The sequence below is a fragment of the Heptranchias perlo genome, chromosome 25 (assembly GCF_035084215.1).
Source record: "Heptranchias perlo isolate sHepPer1 chromosome 25, sHepPer1.hap1, whole genome shotgun sequence".
NCBI lineage: Eukaryota > Metazoa > Chordata > Chondrichthyes > Hexanchiformes > Hexanchidae > Heptranchias > Heptranchias perlo.
In genome coordinates, this window is record NC_090349.1 from 5,527,676 (window position 1) to 5,553,934 (window position 26,259).

A 26,259-nucleotide genomic window follows, 5' to 3' on the forward strand; every position below is an offset into this window, starting at 1 on the left:
AAAACTGAATTTGAAGAATTAAAATTTGATGGAGTCAGCCGTGGCTCAGTGGGTAACACTCTCACCTCAGAGTCAGAAGATTGTGAGTTCAAGTCCCACTCCAGAGACTTGAGCACATCATCTATGCTAACACTTCAGCATAGTATTGAGGGAGTGCTGCACTGTCGGAGGTGCTGTCTTTTGGATGAGACGTTAAACCGAGGCCCCGTCTGCCCTCTCAGGTGGACACGAAAGATCTCATGGCACCATTTTGAAGAAATGCAGGGGAGTTCTCCCTGGTGTCCTGGCCAATATTTATCCCTCAGCCAACATCACTAGCACAGATTATCTGGTAATCATCTCATTGCTGTTTGTGGGACCTTGCTGTGCGCAAACTGGCTGCCATGTTTCCTACATTACAACAGTGACCACACTTCATAAAAGAAGTACTTAATTGGCTGTAAAGCGCATTGGGACATCCTGAAAGATGCTGAATAAATGCAAGTTCTTTCTTTTTAAGGGAGGAAGTTGTTGTACATACCCCTCTGTCTGTATACTGCAGACACTGTGAACAGATCTGATGCATCTCATTAGTAAGGATGTCTGAACAGGAGGAAGTGTAATTGCTGCAGCATAAATTGCAGACCTTCGGAAACTGGCAAACTGTCTACGAGGGAGCCCATCTCAGCTTTCTTTTATTGTTCATGTTCTACTATCAAATTTGACCAGAACTGTCTGAATATCCAATCAGGAACAGTGAAGTCCACAAACGCTCAGATTCAATGGAATGTTGTGCGATCAGTTCCAGGAACATTTAACTAAAACAAGCTTTTAATTTTGTACAGATTATTGACAAGGCCACATTTGGAATACTGTGTAGAATTTTGGGCAACGTGCCTTTAAAAGGTCACTTACGCACTAGATAAGATTCAGAGGGGAGCAGCAGGGAATGATTCCAGAATTTGGGGATTCAAGTTATAAGGAGACTTAGGGAGTGGAATTTGTTTTCACTGCAATGAAGAAGTTTGTGTGCAGACGTGATCCAGGTCTTTAAAACGCTCAGAGGTAGGTGAAGATGGTCAACCTTAGTTTGTGAGGGCAGAACTACAAAACTAACAAACTTCATGCAAGGCAAGAAATATTTTTTAAGCCCCTCCCCTCCATCTGAGTTGTGCACATTAGAAAGACACCCAGCAGTAGAAGTTCATGCTGTGACAACTGACTCATTCAAAAGCAGCTGGATAAATATTTGGTTAGGATTAAAAGTGCAAATAGAGATGATTAAATAGCCCAGGCAACCAGTTGAGACTAAGGAAAGCAATGAATCAATCAGGGTAGGAAGCTAGTTAAATATTTCCTGGCTGCGGCCCAGCCCGACCCCAGCACCAGCCACTGGCCCCTGCCCCAATCCCAACCCCCAGCCCCAAACCTTAACCCCTGCCAGCCTGGGGCCCAGCCCTAGGACCCCAGCTCCATACCTTGCAGCTGTGCAGGCTCCTGGCTCCGTCCTCTGGAATAAGATGTCTGGAGCTGAATGTTCATCCACTCGGTACACAGCCTTCACCACCTGGTTCAGCCAGTCCTGGTGCAAACTGTCAATCATTCGATCCGCTTCATCAATTATCTGCAATGCAGCCGCACGACAGGTTACCAACCTCAAGCCCCACCACCACACCTTGGCTGTCACCTTTGACATATGTGTGCTTTTTAACAAGGGGCGGGGAAAGTTTCACATAATTCCCCAGGACAGGAACAAGCATTGTTGCTATCCAGTGACAAGCACCTGGCAGGACAACAGGTAAGGACCTCGACCAGGATGCCTCCCAGTCAAATATCCTGCCGACACTCGCCTCCTAGGCTTACGTGAAGAATGGCCACTCGGCGAGGTCCTGGAGGGCGGCCAGCCAGCACTTGTGAACCAAGCTGCAATTATTGAGACACGAGCTGGTTAAAGTCTTACCAGGTATCGGAGGTGTTGCAGGCTGAATCCGTCCGTTTTGGCAATGTGGTCAACCAAACGTCCCGGAGTTGCAACCACGATGTCTGCCAGGCTGCGGAAACCCATAACCCTGCGGCAATGAAAGCAGGAAAACTGTCTTATAATCACAGGCAGAGAGGAATCTCAGCTCCTCAATCACAGCAAGGCAACTACAATCAGGCATTAGTGTACATACGTCAGGAAACAGGAGGCTACACAGGTAATTAAAACTCAAGAGCATTATTTGAAAAGTCAAAGTTAACTGATAACTAGTGAAGCAATGGGCAGGTTAGGGTCCCAGTGTTTTACATCTCTGTTCAGGTAAAGTTAATGTTACAAGCCTAGCTTCTCTAGCTCTTCAATGGAGAGAGCATCTCCTGCAATGGCTTCTCTTCCTACCTTGCACCATTACCCCCAGAGTACCCCAAGTATCTATCCTTGTCTCCCTCATCTTCCTCATCTGCATGTTGCCTCTTAGCGACATCATCCGCAGACATGGGGTCAGTTTACACATGTACGCTGATGACACTTAGCTCTACCTCTCCACCACCTCTCTCGACCCCCTCCACTGCCTCCGTGCTGTCTGTTTGTCCAACATTCAGTCTTCGATGAACTGCAAATTCCTCCAAACATTGGAAAGACCAAAGCCATTCTCTTTGGCCCATTCCACAGACTTTGTACCCTTGCCAACTATTCCATTCCCTTCCCCGGCCACTGTCTCACGCTGAACCAGACTGTTCACAAGGCTAATTGCTTATTCAACCCTGAATTTCCCACCAATATCCACTCCTTACATAGACCGCCTACTTCCACCTCCATAACACTCCCCTCCACCCTTGAATCAGCCCATCCGCTTGAGGAATCCATGTCATTGTCACCTCCACACTCGATTATTACAATGCTCTCTTGGCCAGCCTCCCATTCTCTACTCTCTGTAAACTTCAGCTCATCCAAAACTATCTTAAGCCAAGACCCATTCATCTTTTCCTTGCTGATCTACATCGGCTCCCAATCCCCAACACCTCAAGTTTAAAATTCTCATCCTTCATCACCTCGCCCCTCATCCTCCGGGAGTGCTGCGTTCCTCCAACTCTGGCCTTTTGTGTATCTCCCCCTCTTCGTCCCACCATTGGCGGCCATGCCATCAGCCACCTAGGCCCCACCCTCTGGAATTCCCTTCCTAAACCCTTCTGCCCCTCCAGTTTTGGTCATCTCTCCTAATAGCTGCTTCTTTGGCTCATGGTCAATTTTTTTTCACCTACAGCCTCTGTGAAGGGCCTTGGGACGTTTTTCTATGTTAAAGGCTACGGACCAAATGCTGGAATATGGGATTAGAGTAGACAGGGCTGATGGCCGGCGCGGACACGATGGGCCGAAGGGCCTCTATCCGTGCTGTATGACTCTATGACTCTATGACTCTAAAGGCATGATCTAAATGCAAGTTGTTATTCCACTTTACTCTCCTCTCTCCCACCATTCTGCCATGGGAGCTGCTCATCATTAAATTGCAGCAACTGTCAGAAGTGTGTCTACCAAGCTGATTTTTCTGTTTATGGTGATAACTGAACAAGAGTATTGTTATTAAAAGCTGTCATGAATAATAATTATTACAGGGCAATTCTACTATCTGATGTCAGAAGCTCAAATATACCCAGCTTTTTCCCCAAAAGGAGAATGAGTCTGTCGTGTTAACATATGCAAACAGTGACCTGTGACTATGGTTCCAATTTGATTTAAAACTTTAAAACTATTTCAAACTTTCAATGTGCTGTTTTTTTTAATGCTTAATCTATCTTTCATATCAAAATTAGAATCAATTGTAAGGAAAATTAAATTAAGTGTCAGCTTGGCTCAGTGATAAATCTCTCACCAGTAGGTTGTGGGCTCAAGTTACATCCAGGTCGATACTTCAATGCAGTACTGAGGGAGCGTTGCACTGTCGGAGGTGGAAACCTTTGGATGAGACATTAGACAGAGGTCCCGCCTGCCTGTTCAGGTGAATGTTAAACGTCCTGAGGAACTATTTGAAGGTCTCCTGGTAGCCATTCCTCCCTCAGCCAACACCACCAAAAACAGACCACCATTACACTGCTGTTTGTGGGACCTTGCTGTGTGCAAAATGTCAGCCATGTTCACCTACATAACTGCACTTCAAAGTAATTCATTGTATATGAAGTGCTTTAGAATCTCCTGGGGATGAGGTACAGTGCTTTGTAAATACAACTGCTTTCTTTCTCTTTCCTTCTTAAATGTTTACTGTAATGATTATGATCGGGCTACTCTGTGTTACGGGTTAGTCCCCAGCACTGATACTTTCCTTGGTTTCAAAGATACTGGTGACGTACATTCAGCCTCAGTGAGCTACGTTAGAGAGTGGCAGGTGTCCCTCACCCTCACATTATCCCACACCAACTTCCTGACCATGCCATTGGGTGGGGCTGGGGGCAGCTAATGGCAACATCACTCTACAACATCTCCTAGTGCCCAGTTTCACAGCAGCACTGGCTGAGGCAGCGGTCACCCTTGGCCATGAATGGTGGGTGGGTTGAAGTGACCAATGAAGATGAAATGGATAAAAATCCCTTAGGAGGAAGGCTCACTGTCCAAAGAATGAGTGTCTCACGTTGCTGTCTCTGGGCATCCGGCTTTCTCTAGTGTTGGAAAATTGCCTTCCTCACTCGCGTTAGCCAGTCACACACAGGACCATGCAGCTATCAGATTTAACCCTAGAGCCCCTGAGAGGCACAAACCTGAGTTCGAGCTCAGAAGAGGGAAGGTGAATGGCTTAGATTTAACTACGTCACACAGTCAATCAGACTGCCAGGGGATACAGCGGAGGCAAATAGTGGCAACAAATCAGAGACGGAGCTGATTGGATTTTAGGCTAAAGAATGGTCGAGGGGCATTAAAAACAGAGCATAGCATGGTGTTTTTTTTAAATGGAACCAACCAGATTTAATGAAATGGTGTTTTCTGATCTTGTATTTTCCAATGACCTGGATCAGTTGCTCTGCTCCAGTTATATTACAATTACATAAGTCCTTCCAAGAACTGTCAGTGTAATTATTAAAAATCACAAAAAAGTAAGAATTACTTACGTCTGCTCAACGAGAGCGCTCTGCTCCACAGCAAATGGTTTCTGTCCAGCAATGATCACTACTCTCAGACCTGTGCCTTCAACATAACTACTGAAAATTTTACACACCTGAGGAAAATAATAGTATTTTAACTAAAGGGTACCTGGTTATTTGAGCCTTTCAAATCAATTGGTCAATCTAAAGGGGTTGTTTATTAGCCGGTTTTAGATACTGATCTGTTTCTATAAGGGGGCTGCAGTACACACGGGACATGAGCTGCAAGTTAGGACGAGGCAGACCCACATCGAGGAGTCTGAGCCCACAGAAGGCGGCTGTTCTTTTCTACAATTCGCTTGTGGCAAACATAAAACGATCCACCTGGCACTGCTGGAACTAAAGCCAACAGGTAGAGCTCTCGCACCATCTGCTCAAACACACTTTCCATCTTAGGCATGCTGTTATACTGGTAACAGCTTGGTAAAAGCACAGGCAGGCTTCCAAATCTGGAAGAGGCGGCGAGCGCCTAAAGGTGCTTGTTTGTGCCGGGGACACTTTATGCAGAAAGCTCCCGATGTTTGGGTTGCCAGAGCGGATCAACATAGACAGCTCTTAATGACTCCTAGTGGTTTCTTTGCAGAGTGGAATTGACAGAAGGCTGACAACAGTACAGGAAAATGCAACATGTGTTCAATTTTTGCACGCTCCCCAGTCAAGGAGTGCAAAGTTCAATGGAAACAGGAGGAATTCATTTTTACAAAATGGTTGTTTGTTTTTAAATAGAGGGGGAAGCAGCTACTTTTTAAAAGTATTCTGTTCTCTTCCCCGTTTCTGGGTCACTCATGGCTTTGAGTTCTCCACCAGTGCTGGTCTGAGCACCACAGTCAGGTGGTATGCAAGAAAGACCTGGGTAACTGTCCTTTCCTGCGGGTCTCTGCTCTGAGTTTTCCACAGTGACGCCGCCGAGCTGGGGAACTCAAACCCACGGCCTGCCCACTCCATGCCGTGGATCACCGGTATCCCAACCCTCCACTTGTCGAAATGGACCACAGAACCTGTGGTTTTCTCACTTCTCCCAAGCGGCCAGAACAGGATGGAAGCAGCTCCTTCCCCTTACCTGCTGAGCCAATTCTTTGGTGGGCAGTACGGCTAGGGCTCGAACTCTGCACACCACACGGTCCATCAGTGCCTGTGAAGGAAGCCAAGGTTTACTCGGGATGCACAGGACAAACATGCAAAGAAAAGAAAGACTTGAATGCATATAGTGCCTTTCACAATGTCCCAAAGCCAATTAAGTACTTCTGAAGTGTAGTCACTGGTGGAATGTAGGAAATGCAGCAGCCAATTTGCACACAGCAATGACCAGATAAGCTGCTTTTTCAGTGATGTTGATTGAGGGATAATTATTGGCCTGGACATCAGGGAGAACTCCCCTGCTCTTCTTCGAAATAGTGCCATGGGATCTTTTACATCCACCTGAGGGAGCAGAAGGAGCCTCGGTTTAACGTCTCATCCAAAAGACGGCACCTCCGTCAGTGCAGCACTCCCTCAGAACTGCGCTGGGCGTGTATGCCTAGATTTTATGCTCAAGTCTCTGAAGTGGATCTTGAACCCACAACCTTCTGACTCAGAGGCAAGAGTGCTACCCACAGAGTCACGGCTAATACATTCTGCTCAGCAGTACCACCGACAAAGGAGCACACACACTTTTCAGTCAGCAAGAAGCAGTGAGATATAATGGGACAGTGTTGCCAAAACAATATGACCAGTGACGCTGCAATCAGCTGCCAACTGATCACACTCAGTCTGCTGCCCTCCGTTTACTACAGTACCCATCTTCAGCCAGCTAACCACCAGAAAAGCATGTATCACGAAAGGATTTTCAGTCTACTGTCCCTCCCACAGACCACGGCCAAGCTGAGCCACGTGGAACCTGTCTAATTTAACTAATCTCCTGAGAGAGGCAAACACAGGCAAAACAGTCAAGAGAAACTCTGCAAAATTGCTGCCTTAGCTGAAGGTAACAGAACAGAAAAACTCCGCACTGAGAAATCGTCTCGGGATTCTGATTACTTGTGTTGCTGCTTTGCAGATGGTATTGAGGGGAATCCTTTGCACATTAACCCTAGGAGTGGGTATCACACAAATAGGATGAGCTTCATTTCTCACATGCTCAAAGGTATATGTGCAGTAAACAGAGGGTGGAAGAAAGTACTGATCCCCTTAATAGTGATTCTGAAAAGCTGTGGACGTGTAGGCAAAGAACCCATTAAATGTTTAGTCCAAATCTACCTTTACTCTGAAGAAGAGGGTTACCTGAGCCAGATATCAGATTTCCAGGCATTGCAAGAGAGTGGGGGGGGGGGGGGGGGGGAGTGAATAAACTGTCAACAAGACTAGAGTTTTAAAAAGAGCAAGTAAGGAACTAGGTTGTATTAACAGAGGGATAGAGTACAAATCCAAAGAGGTTGCTTCAGGTATGGTTCAGAAGCAACCCGTTTCTGGTCACCTAATCACATGAAGGATATTATTGAAAGTGTAGAGAGAGGAGCAAAAAGGTGACTCTGAATATCAGGAATTTAAGTTGAGGAAAGGTTAAGGAAGTTGGCGTTTTTCTTGGGGAAAGAGAGACTGAGGTGAACAAATTGAAGCTTTCAAGATTATGAAAGGAATTGACAAAACAGACCCAGGCAAAATTATTCACTGTAGTGAAGGGTTAAAATACCAGGGGATGCAAGTTAAAGCTTAGAGCATTAAAAACATGAGAATTCAAGTAGAACTTTTCTATTTAAAGGGCAATAGAGGTGTGGAATAAGTTACCAGGAAAGGCAATTGAAATGGACAGCATAAATGGCTCAAGAGGTAATTACATAGGTTTCTAGAGAGGGGGCAAATTGAGGGATATGGTGAGAAGATTAGATCTCTGAAAAAGGGAGTCTTGTTGGGCTTAATACTTCTTCCTGTTCCTAAAAATTCTCCAGTTGATCTTTTACTGGTGGACTGTGGCCAGTGTTACAGTGCCTCAGCGCTAGTGTAACACAGCAGTGTGACGCTGTCTGCTAGCGAGGTAGGGCATGCCTGGGGATGGTCTGACTTTGTGCCATGGCTGCCTCAAGCAGCCAGGGATTAAACCCCATCGCTATGCTAGAACTACTGTAAATACACAGGCACAACCTGGTTTTATATCACTGGCACAGCCTCTTCATATACCGTAGGTTACGGCAAAGCAAAGTACGATCTTTCAGGATATCCAGATTAATGAATGACCATTAATGGGGTTTAATCCCTGGCTGCTTGAGGCAGCCATGGCACAAAGTCAGACCATCCCAGGCATGCCCTACCTCGCTAGCAGACAGCGTCACACTGCTGTGTTACACTAGCGCTGAGGCACTGTAACACTGGCCACAGTCCACCAGTAAAAGATCAACTGGAGAATTTTTAGGAACAGGAAGAAGTATTAAGCCCAACAAGACTCCCTTTTTCAGAGATCTAATCTTCTCACCATATCCCTCAATTTGCCCCCTCTCTAGAAACCTATGTAATTACCTCTTGAGCCATTTATGCTGTCCATTTCAATTGCCTTTCCTGGTAACTTATTTCACACCTTTATTGCCCTTTAAATAGAAAAGTTCTACTTGAATTCTCATGTTTTTAATGCTCTAAGCTTTAACTTGCATCCCCTGGTATTTTAACAAGACATGGGTTAAAGGGCTCAAGTGAAAATGTTTCGATGAAGGCTCCTTGCCAAACTGGTGCAAACGCACACCCATCTATTATTCAAATAACAGAGAGTGGAACAGCCATGCTTTTTTAAAACATCAAACAAATGTATTTTTGTAAACTTCAGCAGAAGAAACTGGAAGACGCCACCTTTCAGACTCACCTGAACAATGGGGATAATGAATGCCAGGGTCTTGCCACTGCCGGTCGGTGCAGACACACAGATGTCGCTCGGCCTATAGCCCCCTCTGCCCAGCATCAGCCCGTGCTTTGTGCTCTCCAGCATGGTAGGGATCACCTCAGCCTGAACTGAAAGGGGCAAAGTAGAATAAAATAAAACAAACAGAAGTCAACAGCAGGACACTTGGGGTGATGTACTGGAATAGGTAACATACATAGTCTAGTGGGAAGAAACGATGCTGATCCTGCATAATACTGCGATACCTGTATGGCGAGCAAGGATTTCCCAGACATCAATCTGCAGGGCTATAGGGATAGAGCGGGGGAGTGGGACAAATTGGATAGTTCTTTCAAAGAGGTGGCACAGGCTCGATGAGCTGAATTCACCCCCTTCTGTGCTGTATGATTCTATCATTCCATCTAACCTGGAAATCGCAGCCATAGGAACACAAGGCGGCCATTCAGCCCCTCGAGCCTGTTCCATCGTTCAATTAGATCATGGCTGATCTGCATCTTAACTCCATTTATGGTTCCGTATCCTTTGATACCCTTACCTAACAAAAATCTATCAATCTCAGTTTTGAAATTTTCAATTGACCCCCAGCCTCAACAGCTTTTTGGTGGGGGGTACCAGGTTTCCACTACCCTTTATGTGAAGAAGAGCTTCTTGACATCACCCCTGAACAGCCTAGCTCTAATTTTAAGGTTACGTCCCCTTGTTCTGGACTTCCCCACCAGAGGAAATAGTTTCTCTATCCAGTCACAGATTACACAAAAACCGGACAGTTGTTAAGAAAATCCTCAACTCATTTTATTAATTTGTACAATACAGTTTCTACTCCATGGATGTTCCCCCAGTTCACTCACATACTCAAACTACAGCCAGCCTGTCAGTGGGCCCCGAGCATTCGTAATCGGTCTGTTCTTTCATACCCAGGCTCACTAATGGCTGTTCACACACGCATGATCTGAGCTACTGGCTCAATCACACGTACTAACCTACATTAGTCTGCTGAAAAATATCAAAACAGATCCCATATAGCCCAATCACATGTTTCAACTTGCATTTATATAGCACCTATAACGTAGTAAAACATCCCATGGCACTTCACAGGGGCGTTATCAAACACCGAGCCAAAGGAGGAGATATTAGGACTGATGACCAAAAGCTTGGTCAGAGAGGTAGGTTTTAAGGAGCGACTTAATGGAGGAGAGAGAGTTAGAGAGGCGGAGAGGTTTAGGGAGGGAATTCCAGAGCTCAGGGCCTAGGCAGCTGAAGGCACGGCCACTAATGGTGGAGCGATGAAAATCGGGGATGTGCAAGAGGCCAGTGTTGGAGGAGCGCAGAGATCTCGGAGGATTATAGGGCTGGAGGAGGTTACAGAGAAAGGGAGAGGCGAAGCCATGGAGGGATTTGAACACAAGGGTAAGAATTTTAAAATCGAGGCATTGCTGGGCCAATGTAGGTCAGTGAGCACAGTATAACATGCATGGCGACATCAGCATTCCTCTGCATTCTCACTGGGGAAAGGAAGAACGTGCGGTACCAGGGAGTGAGTTGCAAGGCTGGAGCCCACACTGCATGATGGGTTTGATTTAGCATCAATGGTGCATCAACATGCTCTGCCAGAGAGCCAGAGCAGTGCATTACCAAACGGAGAGAGTTTCCCCATGGTGGGGAAGGTACCAAGTGAGAGGCTAGGGACTTATCCCTGGTCGCAGCCTCGCATCAGGATACAATCGGGGAATAGTGTGTTAAAGGAAGACAAAAGAAATTTTTTTTTAAAAATGGGTGGTTCCGTTTTTAAGATTAATAAATCGTTTGAAAACACAATTTGCAAACTTTGTTTTGTTCTGTTCAATCCACCATGATTATTTAAATAATTTTGTTTAAACATCATGCTGATCACATCAGCAGCAGTACAGCCATCATAAATTATGATATCTCACCCAACTATGTATCGTTCACATGCTGGTCTAGACAATGAGTGCTGGTGGACTATTCGACTATGGAGTGCATCACAGCCAGGCCCGACTGCATCCAAAACATGTACTTTCTGACAGGAGTCACTGAATTTGGGAACCCTGGCTCATTTTTACCCCCTTCCTAGCCCAAAGGCACCGAAGCCAATTGTAGCACCCCAGATATTGGCCCAGCTGAGATCAGCTAACTTAGCACAGATCAGGAATCAAACCTGGGAGCTTCTATTCTGTATGGTTCAGTGTCACACCGGGGAGTGCATTTATTCACATTCATTTTGCTTTCAACAATGCGTTTGCAAGATTTCTGTTAACTACCAACTTTAGCACCAGTTTCACACTGATACAGTGGGACACAAGGGGATAGTTGCCATCTTTACCACTGAAGGAAAATCAAGCGTGTTCTGTAAGGGGCTTGTGAACCTCCCCAACTACATTTCCCTTTCCTCGCTACTCCCAGGCGATGCTCAACACCCAGGCAGTAAAGACAAGTCTCTACCCCCAGGTAATAGCCAGGCCCCAGTGCGCTCCACAGCAGCAGCAGTTCTCCGCCTGCAACACCATACCTCATAGAATCATACACCACAGAAGGAGGCCATTCGGCCCATCATGCCTGTGCCAACTCTGAAAAAACTATCCAATTAGACCCACTCCCCTGCTCTTTCCCCATATCCCTGCAATCTTTTCCTTTTTAAGCATATATCCAATTCCCTTTTGAAAGATACCACTGAATCTGCTTCCACCGCCCTTTCAGGCAGTGCATTCCAGATCATAACAACTCGCTGTGTAAAAACATTCTCATCTCCCCACCGGTTCTTTTGCCAATTATCTTAAACCAGTGTCCTCTGATTACTGACCCTCCTGCCAGTGGAAACAGTTTCTCCTTATTTACTCTATCAAAACCCTTCATAATTTTAAACACCTCTATTAAATCCCCCCATAACCTTCTCTGCTCTAAGAAGATCAACCCCAGCTTCTCCAGTCTCTCCTCGTAACTGAAGTTCCATCCTGGTAAATCTCCTCTGCACCCTCTCCAAGGCCTTGACATCCTTCCTAAAGTGTGGTGCCCACATACCTGGGAAGAAGGAATGGATACCATTGTCTCGAAGCTTCTGAAGCAGTTTGGGGTGGATTCCTGGAACATCCTCAATTGCTCTCAGATTCTGTTTGATGTCTTTGTTGACCAGCATGGGCTCAGACAGCCACTGAGGCAAGACCCGCTGCACCTGTGGAAAGATAAAATGGAGCTTAGGGGTGAGGAGACAAGACACACAGAGATCCAACTACCACCCTAGGCATCATTTAGGGTGATAGTCATCATCCTAGCCATGTTAGTCATATGCCTCAAACTCAATAGGGTTCAACCACTAGTGGCATCAAATACATGAGCACCTGATCAGTCGGGGAAGCAGAATTGTCACGCCGTTAATGATAGTACTGAGTTTGTCCCATCAGGCTCCATCATAGTCCCAGGGCAGGTACAGCAGGAGTTAGATACAGAGTAAAGCTCCCTCTACACAATCTCATCAAACTTTCCCGGGTAGGGTATAGCATGGATCAATTACCGAGTAAAGCTCCCTTTATACAAACCAAACAATGTGCTTCAATCCCAGCCTCAAGACAGCATCTTTCCCTGCCCTGTTGGTGATTACTTAATTGGTTTTGTATTCTGGGCTCACTGGGCTGACACTACCAAAATCCCTTTCAGTTTGTCCTCGAACAATCGTTTTTTTTTAAGGATACTAACCTTTTGAATCTTTTTCTTCTCGAAACCCCCTAGGATGGCCAGGCTGGATTTAGGAGCAGCTGGCGTTTGGTTCTGACCCTGTTTGTTTGCTCCCTTCACTCCTTCCTGCTCCACTTTCCCCAAATCTCCATCCCCCTTCTCTTCTTGTGACTCAGATGTGTCCAACAGCCTTGCCTCATGTTCAGTAGTTTCATCTGTTGTTTCTGTGGGACATTTTCAGCAAAGAAGCATCATTAGATCAATAGGAACACCAGTGCTGACATAGCATCTCATCATTATAAAACAACGCAAAGTGTTTCACGCAACAAATTTCATTTTTGATATTCATGTTGGCAAACACAATTGCCATTTTGTACCATAACATCCCACAAACAGCCATGAGATAAATGATTGGCAAATCTGTTTTGGTTGGTTGAGGGATGAATGTTGACCAGGAAACAGGAAAACTCCCTGCTCTTCTCCAAACAGGATCTTTTACATCCACCCGAACAGGGAGATGGTATTTCGGCTCAACATCTCATCCGAAGGGCAATATTTCCATCAGTACAGCACTCCCTCAGTACTGCAGGGAAGAGTCAGCCTAGATTATGAACTTGGAGTTGGGCTGAACCCACAACCTCTGACCCAGTGGCGAGAGTGACACCACAGCAAAGCTTACAGGGTAGAGTTCAGTAAATGACTGCTAACAGCTCCTCTGAGGTAAAGGAGTGGCTATTAGATTGGTTTTATTTAGGTATCAGCTTCGGCTCAGTGGTAGCATTCTTGTCTTGCAGTCAGGTTGTAGTTTCAATCCTCACCCCAGTGACTTGAGCACATAATCTAGGCTGACACCTCAGTGCAGTAGAGGGAGTGCTGCACTGTTGGAGGTGCCATCTTTCAGATGAGACATATAACTGAGGTCCCCTCCAGTGGACTTAAAAGATCGCATATCTCTATTTGAAGAGCTGGAGAGTTATCCCAGTGTGCTGGTTAACATTTACCCCTCAATTAACATCACTAAAACAGATGATCTCATCATTTATCTCATTGCTGTATGCAAACTGTTGCTGCGTGTCTTTATGTTACAAAAGTGAATATACTTAAAAAAAAAGTACTTCATTGACTGTAAAGCTCTTTGAGGCCTCCTGAGGTCATGGAAGGTGCGATATAAATGCAAGTTCTTTCTTTATGAAAAGTGCTGGTCATTTATGGCATAGGAACAGGAGTAGGCTATTCAGCCCCTCAAATCAATTCCGCCATTCAATTAGATCATGGCTGATCTGTACTCAACTCCATTTACCCGCCTTTGCTCTATAAAGCCTTGATACCCTCACCTAACAAAAATCTATCAATCTCAGTCTTGAAAGCTCCGATTATCTCAGCATCCCCTTAGATGAGGGGACTGAGTGTAATGTATCCAAGTTTGCCGACGATAGAAAGCTAGGTGGGAAAGTAAGCTGTAGGAGAACGCAAAGAGTGTGCAAAGGGATATAGACAGGTTAAGTGAGTGGGCAAGAAGGTGGCAGATGGAGTATAATGTGGGGAAATGCGAAATTATCCACTTTGGTAGGAAGAATAGAAAGCAGATTATTTTTTAAAAGGCGAGAGACTAAGAAATGTTGGTAGTCAGAGAGATTTGGGTGTCCTTGTAGACAAATCATAGAAAGTTACAGCAAACAATTAGGAAGGCAAATGGAATGCTAATGGAATATTGCAAGGGGGTTGGAGTATAAGAGTAAGGAGGTCTTGCTGTATTTATATAGGGCTCTGGTGAGACCACACCTGGAGTACTGTGTACAGTTTTGTTTTCCTACCTAAGGAAGGATATACTTGCCTTAGAGGCGGTGCAATGAAGGTTCACTAGATTGATTCCTGGGATTTGAGGGTTGTCCTATGAGGAGAGATTGAGTGGAATGGGCCTATATTCTCTGCAGTTTAGAAGAATGAGAGGCAATCTCATTGAAATATATAAAATTCTTAGAGGGCTTGACAGGGTAGATGCTGAGAGGCTGTTTCCCCTGGCTGGAGAGTCTAGAACTAGGAATCACAGTCTCAAGATAAGGGGCCGGACAGTTAGGAACGAGATGAGGAAAAATTTCTTCACTCAGAGGGTTGTGAATCTTTGGAATTCTCTACCCCACAGTGGATGCTCAGTCGTTGAGTATATTCAAGACTGAGATCGATGAATTTTTGGACGCTAAGGGAATCAAGGGATATGGGGATCGGGCGGGCAAGTGGAGTTGAGGTCGAAGATCAGCCATGATCTTATTGAATGGCGGAGCAGGCTCAAGGGGCCGTATGACCTACTCCTGCTCCTATTTCTTATATTCATCCACAGCTTTTTGAGGGAGAGAATTCAAGATTTCAGGTACCCTTTGTGTGGAAACGTGCTTCTTGATTTCGCTCCTAAATGGCCTAGCTTTAAATTTAAGATTTTGTCCCCTCATTCTTGATCGCCCTACCAGAGGAAACAGTTTCTCTGTATCTAACCTATCGAATCCTTTAAATATTTTAAACATCTTGATCAGATCACCCCTCAATCTTCTATACTGAAGGGACTACAAGCCAAGTTTGTGCAACCTGTCCACATAATGTAACTCTCCAAGTCCTAGTATCATTCTGATGACAACCTGTTTGAATCAGTGGTGGTGTGATGTCTTTGTTGTAAGTTATAGAGACAATATTTTCAATCTGAAGTCGGCAGAGACATCCAACAGGCACTGGTGCCCAGCTATCATCTGTGAGTGACTTTCCATGGGCTCCCTGCTGACCAACTCCCTGCCAGTCCCTAATCAGGAGGTCTTAGCCTTGACCAGCTCACTGCACCTCCTGTGATTTCTCTTCTTTCCGAGGCATCTTGATGGTATCACAACCTCTGACAAATTATCACCTTTATCCACAATAAATCCACTTTCCTTTTTTGTATCTTTCTTAAAATTGGAAATTTCTGTTTGTATCCTCAGTATAAACAGAAAGTACGCTGGATGCATTATTTATCTGACAGGTAGACCACCCTGAGTATCACATCAACGACAAACTCATCAGGCATCAAGTCAAGTTCAGGTCCCATATACCTATGATTATAGCCTCAGCCACATGTTATAGCTGTTCAGCTACGAGAAAACACATAGGAGACACTGTTTTGCACATGGGGATAGCAGCTGATTCAAGATCCAACAACTGCCCCATAAGCATCTGCCACAGAACAAACTCCACAATCTGACAGCCACAGAGGGCAGGCTGAACACATGAAGTTTTATATTTATATCCTCCACATAAGCAGACACACAATGGCCAACCATTAGTTACAATACTTATCCATAAACAGACACACAAAAAACAGCCACTAGATACAATACTCATCATACAGGCTGATCCAACCTCACAGTTGTTCCACTGACATTATTCAGGTGGCTCAGCCTGTTAGATAAAGGCAGGTTCGACAGGTCGCCATCTGCACTAACTCCCACCAGCACGCTGCCAGTGATTACTAGGTATCATAGGGATCCATTAATTGCATTTAAAAGTCAATGTGCATCATTACATTGGCCACTCTTACTTGTGCCTGGATTAGGGGGTACGAGGAGGCTGCCAACAGTGCTGGGATCCGCTACGCGTATAGTAGACCCACCCAAGATCCAGGTCAACATCACACGGATAAACTCCACCTCTTTGGTGTATGGTCACCAAGTGATGGTCAAAGGACAACAGCATAATAATGAGAAAATATATAGAGCGTGTACCTCTTGCCCCAAATCTCAGTGTCTCTACTCCCTGTTTAATCAGGAATCTGCCCGTTTCTGTTTTGAATCCTCTTTATCTGGGCATGCATTCAACTCACTGGGTGATCATTTCTCAGAATGCACGCTCCCTGCATCTGACAGCAGTCTGAGAGGCAAAGTATGTACCTGTTTCATTTGTGCCTTGATGCTTTCGTTTGCGTTTTCTCTCCTCTCTGACACCGTTCCTCATCACCTTCTTCTGTAACGGCTCAGTATTGAACCCAGCATCAACCTTCTCCTCTGGTTTCAGCACCTTGCAGTCGGGTTTTCTCCCACTTTTCTTGTGGTCTCCAGAATCACTAGAAATTCGCTTTGCTTTCTTTCCACTTTTCTCTGAACTTGTTGCCTCTTCCTTTGTTTTCCTTTTCCCCTTTCTGTCCTGCTCTCCTTCATTCTCATCTCTTCCCTGGTTCCTTCCCCCCTGTCCATCTGTGGGGCCTGTGCTGACTCCCAGCCGTTGCTGCCTGGCTTTGGCCTCTTGGTGAAGCCTCTGTAGCAAAGTTTGGGATCGGGACTCGTCGTGGAGACTGTTGGTGGGTTCGTCGTCGCCGAGATACCTGGAATGCAAGAGAAAGGCAATTAGAAATATAATTAGCCGGGGACCAGCAAAGGCAGAAACTGCTGGAGGTGAGAATCACCCACATTCAGCGGTGAATGGCAGTCTGTTCCATTAGATTCCCACATCACCCGGGAAACTGCTCCCACACACTTGTACACATAAAACACATTCTTCCACAAGTCACATCCTCCACATTCTGCCGGAGTGAACAATCACTGAAACACATATTCTGTGAAAACTCACATTAAGGGACGACATCGTTTCCAGATATTTTGTGAAACCATGATGTCAAGAAGTATCCCCCATGCAACCAGTCCTGCCTCTGTCCAGTATATTAGAACCTGCCCTGCCCTAAAACATCAGTTCATTTTTCCCAGCCACAGTGATACAGCCTTGCTCTCACATGCTCTTCGCCCTGCTGTTTTCAAATTCAAATTGGATTATGGTACCACTTGTACTGATCCACATTTTGGGCATACAAGACACTGGATAACATTTATTACTGTTAAAAATTGTTATGAATAAAGCAATTCAGAATAGCAAGGCCCCATTTATTGCCCATCCCTAGCTGCCCCGAGAAGGTGATGGTGGGTCTGCTCCTTGAACCGCTGCAATCCCTGTGGTGACTATGTTCCCATAGTGGTGTTAGGTAGGGGGATTGAAGGATTTTGACCAGCGACAATGAAGGAACAATGATATATGTCCAAGTTAGGAGGGTGTGTGGCTTGGAGGGGAACTTTAAGGTGATGGCGCTCCCACGACATTGCAGTTCTTGTCTTTCTCAGTGGTAGAGATCGGAAGAGAGGGAGGCGCTCTCGAAGTAAAGTGGGGAAAAGTCTGCCTCAGCTTTTCCTTCCACACCAGACTTTCTGAATGAGAAACAAGTTATTAGGGTGGAAAGCCAGAGGGATAGAAGTTCCCAAGGATGAAGAGTCAGTTTATATGGAACACTGGTTCGGCCCCATCCAGAGTAATGTAGAATTATTGTCACCGTACTACAGGGAGTATCCTGGCTTTAGAGAGGGGACAGAGGAGCTGATACTAAAGATAAGGCATCTGAGCTACAAGGAGAGACCGAGTAATCTGGGAATGTTTACACTGGAGAAAAAGCAGCTCATGGGAGACATTATTGAAGTTTTCAAAACTCCTAACGGGTAGAAATAAACTCTAATAAACTGACATTACCACAGACTCTGTAACCAGAAGCACCAATATGAGCTCAGAAGAGGAAAGATGAAGCAACATTTCAGATTTAAGCACTTCAGACATTGGTGTATATGCAGAACAGTGGACACCAGGAGACAGTTAAGGTGGATGTCAGGAAATTCAAAAGAGAGCAAGATAGTTTTTTCGTAATACAGTTGAGGGATGAGAGAGAAAGAGAAAGAGAAAGTTAGGTGTCTTCTGGGCCCGTGCATTGCGATGTTTCTCAATATGCCACTGCCTGCTGCCTTGGCTTTCCCTCCTCTGGCACTCACTGACGCCATTGAATGGCATGACTGTGACCACCAGCAGAAGGCCCCCACAGTTGTTCCACTGCATGTTTTAACAGCTTATTGCATTTTTGTTGAAAAAAAAAGTATTAAACTGGAATAAACTTTCTTCAGAACCCCACGTAAATTGGAAAAGCCTTCTCAATCGAACATGACACATGACTGAGGGGGATTTAAACACCACGAGAAATGTTCACATTGACAGTGACCGTCAGCATGGAGTTTCCAGTCTAGCAGCAGACTGAAGTCAAGCTGCAAACAAGGTTCCTGTGGATGTGCTGAGGCTGCTGGCACGGTCCAGCCGCAGCTTCAATACAATCCGGGGCCTCAAACACCCTCCAACCCGGGACCTGCTCATCAGTTCAACCTGCCGGAGACCCGACCTCTCACCGATAAGAATGCGAGCACCTCCCTCCTACCTGTTAATATAAAACAGCGCCATGTCCGGACCCGCTCTCTAACTGAGCCCGCTGCAGGCCTTGGCTCTCGGCTCTCGTCACCCAGCAACAGCACGCGGCACTCGTGCGGCGCAACCTAATGTCGTCAGAGCGACCACATCGGCAATAACAGCGCCCCCTGTCGGAGGGGAGGAGGGATCGACAGCGCCCCCTGTCGGAGGGGAGGAGGGATCGACAGCGCTCCCTGTCGGAGGGGAGGAGGGATCGACAGCGCCCCCTGTCGGAGGGGAGGAGGGATCGACAGCGCCCCCTGTCGGAGGGGAGGAGGGATCGATATCTGCCATGTGTCTGCCTATTTCACCAGTCTGTCTGTGTCCTCCTGAAGTCTGCTACTATCCTGCTCGCTCTTTACTACGTTGCCAAGTTTTGTATCATCCGCAAACTTCGAAATTGTACTCCCTATACCCAAGTCCAGGTCATTTATATATAACAAGAAAAGCAACAGTCCTAATACCAACCCCTGGGGGACCCCACTGCATACTTCTCTCCAGTCAGAAAAACATCCATTCACCACTACTCTCTGCCTCCTCCCTTAGCCAATTACATACCCAAGTTACCACTGTCCCTTTAATCCCATGTGCTTCTATTTTCCGAATATGTCTGTTATGTGGTACTTTATCAAATGCTTTTTGTAAGTATATATGTATATATACCATCTACTGCACTACCTTCAACAACCCTCTCTGTTACTTCATCAAAGAACTCAATTAGGTTAGGCAGACATGATTTGCTTTTAACAAACCCGCTGGCTGTCCCTTATTAACCCATGCTACTCCAAGTGAGAATTAATTTTGTCCTTGACAATGGTCTCTAGTAGTTTCCCACCACTGATGTTAGACTGATTGGCCTGTAGTTACTAGGTTTATCCCTCCTCTATTTTGATCAGGGGTGTAACATTTACAATCCTCCAGTCCTCTGGTACCTCTCCCATATCCAAGGAGGATTGAAAGATTGTGGTCAGAGCTTCTCCTATCTCCACCCTTGTTTCCCTCAGCAACCTAGGATGCATCCAATTTGGACCGGGGGACTTGTTAACTTTGAGTGATGCCAACCTATTTAACATCTCATTTCTATCTTTTTATCCTATCCAATATCTCTACTCCCCCCATCTCCACTGCAACATTAACTTCATCCTCTTGTGAAGACAGATGCAAAGTCCTCATTCAGTACCTCAGTCATGCCCTCTGCCTCCACAAGAAGATTTCCTTTTTTTGTCCCTAATTTGCCCCACCATTCCTTTAACTATCCTTTTACTTTTTATATGTTTGTAAAGGATTTTTGGGTTCCCTTTATGTTACCCGCTGATTCTTTTCTCATGCTCTCTCTTTGCCCGTCTTATATCCTTTTTCAATTTCCCCCTGCACTCTTGCATTCTGCCTGGTTTTCTACTGTATTCTGTACCAAACATTTGTCATTAAACCTCCTTTTACCTGTTTTATTTTAACCTCTATTTCTTTTGTCATCCAGGGAGTTCTAGCTTTGGATGCCCCATCTTTCCTCCTTACAGGACTATACTTGGTTTGTACCCAAACTGTCTCCACATTGAAGGCCTGCCATTGCTCGTTTACTGTTTTCCTGGACAGTCTTTGTTTCCAGTCGACCTGTACTAGATCCCTTCTCAAATCACTGCAATTGGCTCTCTTCCAGTTGGGTATTTTCATCGTTGATTTTTCTTTGTCCCTTTCCATAACTACTTGAAACCTAATTATATTATGATCACTCTTACCCAGATGTTCTCCAACTGAAACACACTCCATTTGCCCTACTTCATTCTTCAGAACTAGATCCAGCACTGCTTCCCTCCTCGTTGGGCTAGAAACATACTAATTAAGAAAGTTCTTCTGTCCACATTTTAGGAATTCTTCACCCTCTCGCCCTTTACTCTGTGTTTTCCCCAGTCTATATTAGAGTAATTGAAGTCCCCTAATATTACTGCTCTATTATTTTTACATTTCTCTGAAATTTGCCCACAGATTTGCTCATCGATCACCACCTCACTATCTGGGGATCTATAGTAACACCCAGCAATGTAACAGCTCCTTTTCTGTTCCTTAACTCCAACCAAATGGATTCAGTCTTTGAACCCTCTAATATATCGTCCCATTGTAGAACTGTAATATTATCCTTGATCAATACTACCATTCCCCCCCTGTCTTTTTCCCTTCCCCATTTCTTCCTGAATACATTGTAGCCAGTAATGTTTAGTTCCCATTCCTGCCCCTGTTTAAGCCAGGTCTCCGCTATAGCCACTGTATCATAACCCCATGTGGCAACTTGCACCTGGTAGCTCGTCAACTTTATTTGTAACACTCCTCGCATTAACGCACATGCATTCCAACACCATGCTGGTCGGCTTTGCTTTATTCCTTCATCTAATTCGAACTCTTTCTGCACCACACTGTCGGAGTGGAGGAGCGAGCAACAGCGCCACCTTGCGGGGAGAGGAGAGATCAACAACACCAATGTGCTGCTTGCAAGAAGGGGATTGAGAGAGAGCCTCATTGCTACCTGCCCAGGTCTAAGGTGGGGAAGCCACAGCACAACCAGAAAGATCCAGAACAACGACTTGCATTTACATAGTGCCTTTAACTAGAAAAAAGTCCCAAAGCTCTTCACAGAGGCGTAAGGAAAGATGATTACGAGGGGTGACGAAAAGCTTGGTCAAAGAGGTGGGTTTTAAGGAGGGTCTTAACGGAGGAGAGAGAGAGGTGGAGTGGCGGAGGATTGTAGGGAGGGAATTCCAGAGAGTGGGACTTGGACAGCATTGCCTGCAATAATGGGGTGAAAGGAGGGGTAATACACAAGAGGCCAGAGTTGGAGGAACAAAGAATTGGGGAACGGGGTAGGGTTTGTCGCGCCGGAGGAGGTTACAGAGGCAGGAAAAGACGAGGCCATGAAACACAAATTTAAAATTTGGGGGGTTGGGTGACCAGGAGCAAACGTAGGTCAGTGTGCAGTGGGTTGATGAACAAACAGGGCAATAGGTTCACGTCTGATTGAAGACGTAAATCTCTTGCAGAAAACTACATTTCAGTATGAATAAATAAAATGGGTTTCTTTAACACAAAGCACAAAATATCAGTGTAATTCACCCTCAGTATTTACTACATAACCATTCCAGAATATATTATTTTGGCTTCAAATGCTGAATCAACTAAAAAGCACATGTGGAACTGAAAATCATCCCACAACAAAGATTACTGCTTCATGGCAACTACATGGAATTACACAGTGGGGAATCTTAACCCCAAAGAACGGGTGGGTTGGAGGCAGGTGGGAGGTAAAAATAAGTTTTTTTGGAGCAGGACCGTAATCCGGCTCCAACACGCCCACTTCCGGGTTTAACCCAGGTGCATTTGAATGCTCGCATACATCCGAAACCCAGAAATCCCGTCCCCACTTAATACCAGCGGGCGGATTGTTAAAGGGGCAATTTATCTCATTGAAATAGTTGAGGTACTTAATTTTTTATTGATTCTAAAGCTGAAACAAATTTAAGCTCACCTAGAATCATAGAAAGGTTACAGCATGGAAGGAGGCCATTTGGCCCATCGAGTCCATGCCGGCTCTGTGCAAGAGCAATCCAGCTAGTCCCACTCCCCTGCCCTATACCCATAGCCCTGCAAATTTTTTCCTTTCAAGTACTTATCCAGTTCCCTTTTGAAGGCCATGATTGAATCTGCCTCCACCACTCCCTCCAGCAGTGCATTCCAGATCCTAACCACTCGCTGTGTAAAAAAGTTTTTCCTCATATCACCTTTGGTTCTTTTGCCAATCACCTTAAATCTATGTCCTCTGCTCCTTGACCCTTCCGCCAATGGGAACAGTTTCTCTCTATCCACTCTATCTAGACCCTTCATGATTTTGAATATCTCTATCAAATCTCCTCACAACCGTCTCTGTTCCAAGGAGAACAACCCCAGCTTCTCCAGTCTATCCACGTAACTAAAGTCCCTCATCCCTGGAATCATTCCAGTAAATCTCTTCTTCACCCTCTCTAAGGCCTTCACATCTTTCCTAAAGTGCAGTGCCCAGAACTGGACACAATACTCCAGTTGTGGCTGAACCAGTGTTTTATAAAGGTTCATCATAACTTCCATACTTTTGTACTCTATGCCTCTATTTATAAAGCCCAGGATCCCATGTGCTTTTTTAACCGCTTTCTCAACCTGCCCTGCCACCTTCAACGATTTGTGCACAGATACCCCCAGATATCTCTGTTCCTGTACCCCTGTTTGGGTTTCCTATGGCTTCTGATTCTCATCAGGTGAAAGCTGGTGAGAAGGGCTGAATATTTGAGGTGAGTGCCTTTATTGCACTGCTTGTGGGCCAGAAGAGCAGGAGTGTTCCCTCCAGGCCCAACAAGCTCACCTGGTGTGATCGGACTCCCGCAATTGGCCGACCCCCACCCTCCCCCCCCGATGGTAGACTAGTCCCCCTATGGTAGACCCCCGCCCCACGTCTGACTCTTTATCCAACTGCCTATCCATTCACTTCCCTGCCCCTGATCTTCTACAAGGCCCCCACCCCACCCTGATGACCTTCACAGGTCACGGTCTCTCCCTCCCTTCCTCCTCTCTGATTTGTGGCTCCTTTCCCTCCCGATAGGCAGACAGCCTGTCAATCTAGCTGGGAAACCCAGAAGCAAAACATAATGACCTCCAATTGAGTTGTGATCGCAGATTCCGACATGAACTTCTACCCACCCACTGGGTTTCTGGCTCCAAGTATAAGTCTACAAATACATAAAGGGCAAAAGGGTAACTAGGGAGAGAGTAGGGCCTCTTAAGGATCAACAAGGTCATCTATGTGCGGAACCACAAGAAATGGGTGAGATCCTGAATGAATATTTCACATCGGTATTTACGGTTGAGAAAGGCATGGATGTTAGGGAACTTGGGGAAATAAATAGTGATGTCTTGAGGAGTGTACATATTACAGAGAGGGAGGTGCTGGAAGTCTTAACGCGCATCAAGGTAGATAAATCTCCGGGACCTGATGAAATGTATCCCAGGACGTTATGGGAGGTTAGGGAGGAAATTGCGGGTCCCCTAGCAGAGATATTTGAATCATCCACCGCTACAGGTGAGGTGCCTGAAGATTGGAGGGTAGCAAATGTTGTGCCTTTGTTTAAGAAGGGCGGCAGGGAAAAGCCTGGGAACTACAGACCAGTGAGCCTGACATCTGTAGTGGGTAAGTTGTTAGAGGGTATTCTGAGGGACAGGATCTACAGGCATTTGGAGAGGCAGGGACTAATTAGGAACAGTCAGCATGGTTTTGTGAGAGGAAAATCATGTCTCACGAATTTGATTGAGTTTTTTGAAGGGGTAACCAAGAAGATAGATGAGGGCTGTGCAGTAGACGTGGTCTACATGGACTTCAGCAAAGCATTTGACAAGGTACCGCATGGTAGGTTGTTACATAAGGTTAAATCTCATGGGATCCAAGGTGAGGTAGCCAATTGGATACAAAATTGGCTTGACGACAGAAGACAGAGGGTGGTTGTAGAGGGTTGTTTTTCAAACTGGATGCCTGTGTCCAGCGGTGTGCCTCAGGGATCAGTGCTGGGTCCGCTGTTATTTGTTATTTATATTAATGATTTGGATGAGAATTTAGGAGGCATGGTTAGTAAGTTTGCAGATGACACCAAGATTGGTGGCATTGTGGACAGTGAAGAAGGTTATCTGGGATTGCAACGGGATCTTGATCAATTGGGCCAGTGGGCCGATGAATGGCAGATGGAGTTTAATTTAGATAAATGTGAGGTGATGCATTTTGGTAGATCGAATCGGGCCAGGACCTACTCCGTTAATGGTAGGGCGTTGGGGAGAGTTATAGAACAAAGAGATCTAGGAGTACAGATTCATAGCTCCTTGAAAGTGGAGTCACAGGTGGATAGGGTGGTGAAGAAGGCATTCGGCATGCTTGGTTTCATTGGTCAGAACATTGAATGCAGGAGTTGGGATGTCTTGTTGAAGTTGTACAGGGCATTGGTGAGGCCACACTTGGAGTACTGTGTACAGTTCTGGTCACCCTATTATAGAAAGGATATTATTAAACTAGAAAGAGTGCAGAAAAGATTTACTAGGATGCTACCGGGACTTGATGGTTTGACTTACAGGGAGAGGTTAGACAGACTGGGACTTTTTTCCCTGGAGAGTAGGAGGTTAAGGGGTGATCTTATAGAAGTCTATAAAATAATGAGGGGCATAGATAAGGTCGATAGTCAAAATCTTTTCCCAAAGGTAGGGGAGTCTATAACGAGGGGGCATAGATTTAAGGTGAGAGGGGAGAGATACAAAAGGGTCCAGAGGGGCAATTTTTTCACTCAAAGGGTGGTGAGTGTCTGGAACGAGCTGCCAGAGGCAGTAGTAGAGGCGGGTACAATTTTGTCTTTTAAAAAGCATTTGGACAGTTACATGGGTAAGATGGGTATCGAGGGATATGGGCCAAGTGCAGGCAATTGGGACTAGCTTAGTGGTATAAACTGGGCGACATGGACATGTTGGGCCGAAGGGCCTGTTTCCATGTTGTAACTTCTATGATTCTATGATTCTATACCCATAGAATCTACAGCATAGAAACAGGACATTTGGCCCAACTGGTCTATGCCGGTGTTTATGCTTCATGCGAGCCTCCTCCAACCTTCTTCATCCAATCCTATCCTATTCCTTTCTCTATCGTGTACTTATCTAGCTTCCCCTTAAATAGATCTATGCTATTGGCCTCAACTACTCCTTGTGGTAAATAAATTACATTTCTTTATTTTTTACTTTGAATTTCATTATTCATTCGTAATTTGGGATAACATTCCAGAATTTAGGTTACTTTTCTGTGGAAAGTGAGACCCAATGGCCTCATATATGACATACAAAAAGAAGTATTTACAATAGGAGTGCAGTGGGACATGAACTTGTCCTGACTTAAGAGGCAGCTACGCCCAATATCCCATCAATTGTATTAAAGAGAAAAATAGACTAAAGTGCACAAAAATGGAAATTTTTCAGTGGTGGATTTAGAAATTTTTGATGGGGGATGTGAACTCTAATGGTGCAAAATTTATTTCCTGGGGAGAATTTGGCAACATACTGGCCCCAGGAAATTTTGATACTTTTTTGGTGCATTTTCCAGCATTTTGAAGTGTACTACGATTCATAATTTGAAGCCAAAAATATTAACTTTGGTGTGGTTATAGAGTAAATACTAAGGCTGAACTATGCTATGTTTTTGTGCATTGTGTTAAAAAAACACAATTTTATTTATAGGCTTCATATTATTATTCACACTGAAGTGTTCAGTGTTCTGCCTGAGACTGAGAATCAGCCAAAGT

At 45.3% G+C, this 26,259-nt stretch overlaps 1 protein-coding gene across 1 annotated transcript in view; it reads right to left on the reverse strand.

The window, feature by feature from the left end:
• ddx51 (DEAD (Asp-Glu-Ala-Asp) box polypeptide 51) overlaps positions 1 to 19,000 on the reverse strand; it is a 35,253-nt gene extending 16,253 nt beyond the window's left edge. Inside the window, exons 1-9 of the mRNA XM_068005493.1 lie at positions 18,891 to 19,000; positions 16,546 to 16,976; positions 12,659 to 12,861; positions 11,987 to 12,137; positions 8,915 to 9,060; positions 6,149 to 6,220; positions 5,056 to 5,162; positions 1,940 to 2,048; positions 1,458 to 1,603 (exon numbers count right to left, since the gene is read on the reverse strand). Coding sequence (XP_067861594.1) covers positions 1,458 to 1,603; positions 1,940 to 2,048; positions 5,056 to 5,162; positions 6,149 to 6,220; positions 8,915 to 9,060; positions 11,987 to 12,137; positions 12,659 to 12,861; positions 16,546 to 16,976; positions 18,891 to 18,913 — 1,388 coding nt within the window. The 5' untranslated portion in view covers positions 18,914 to 19,000. The remainder of the gene's footprint in view (positions 1 to 1,457; positions 1,604 to 1,939; positions 2,049 to 5,055; positions 5,163 to 6,148; positions 6,221 to 8,914; positions 9,061 to 11,986; positions 12,138 to 12,658; positions 12,862 to 16,545; positions 16,977 to 18,890) is intronic.
• Positions 19,001 to 26,259: the final 7,259 nt, after the last annotated feature.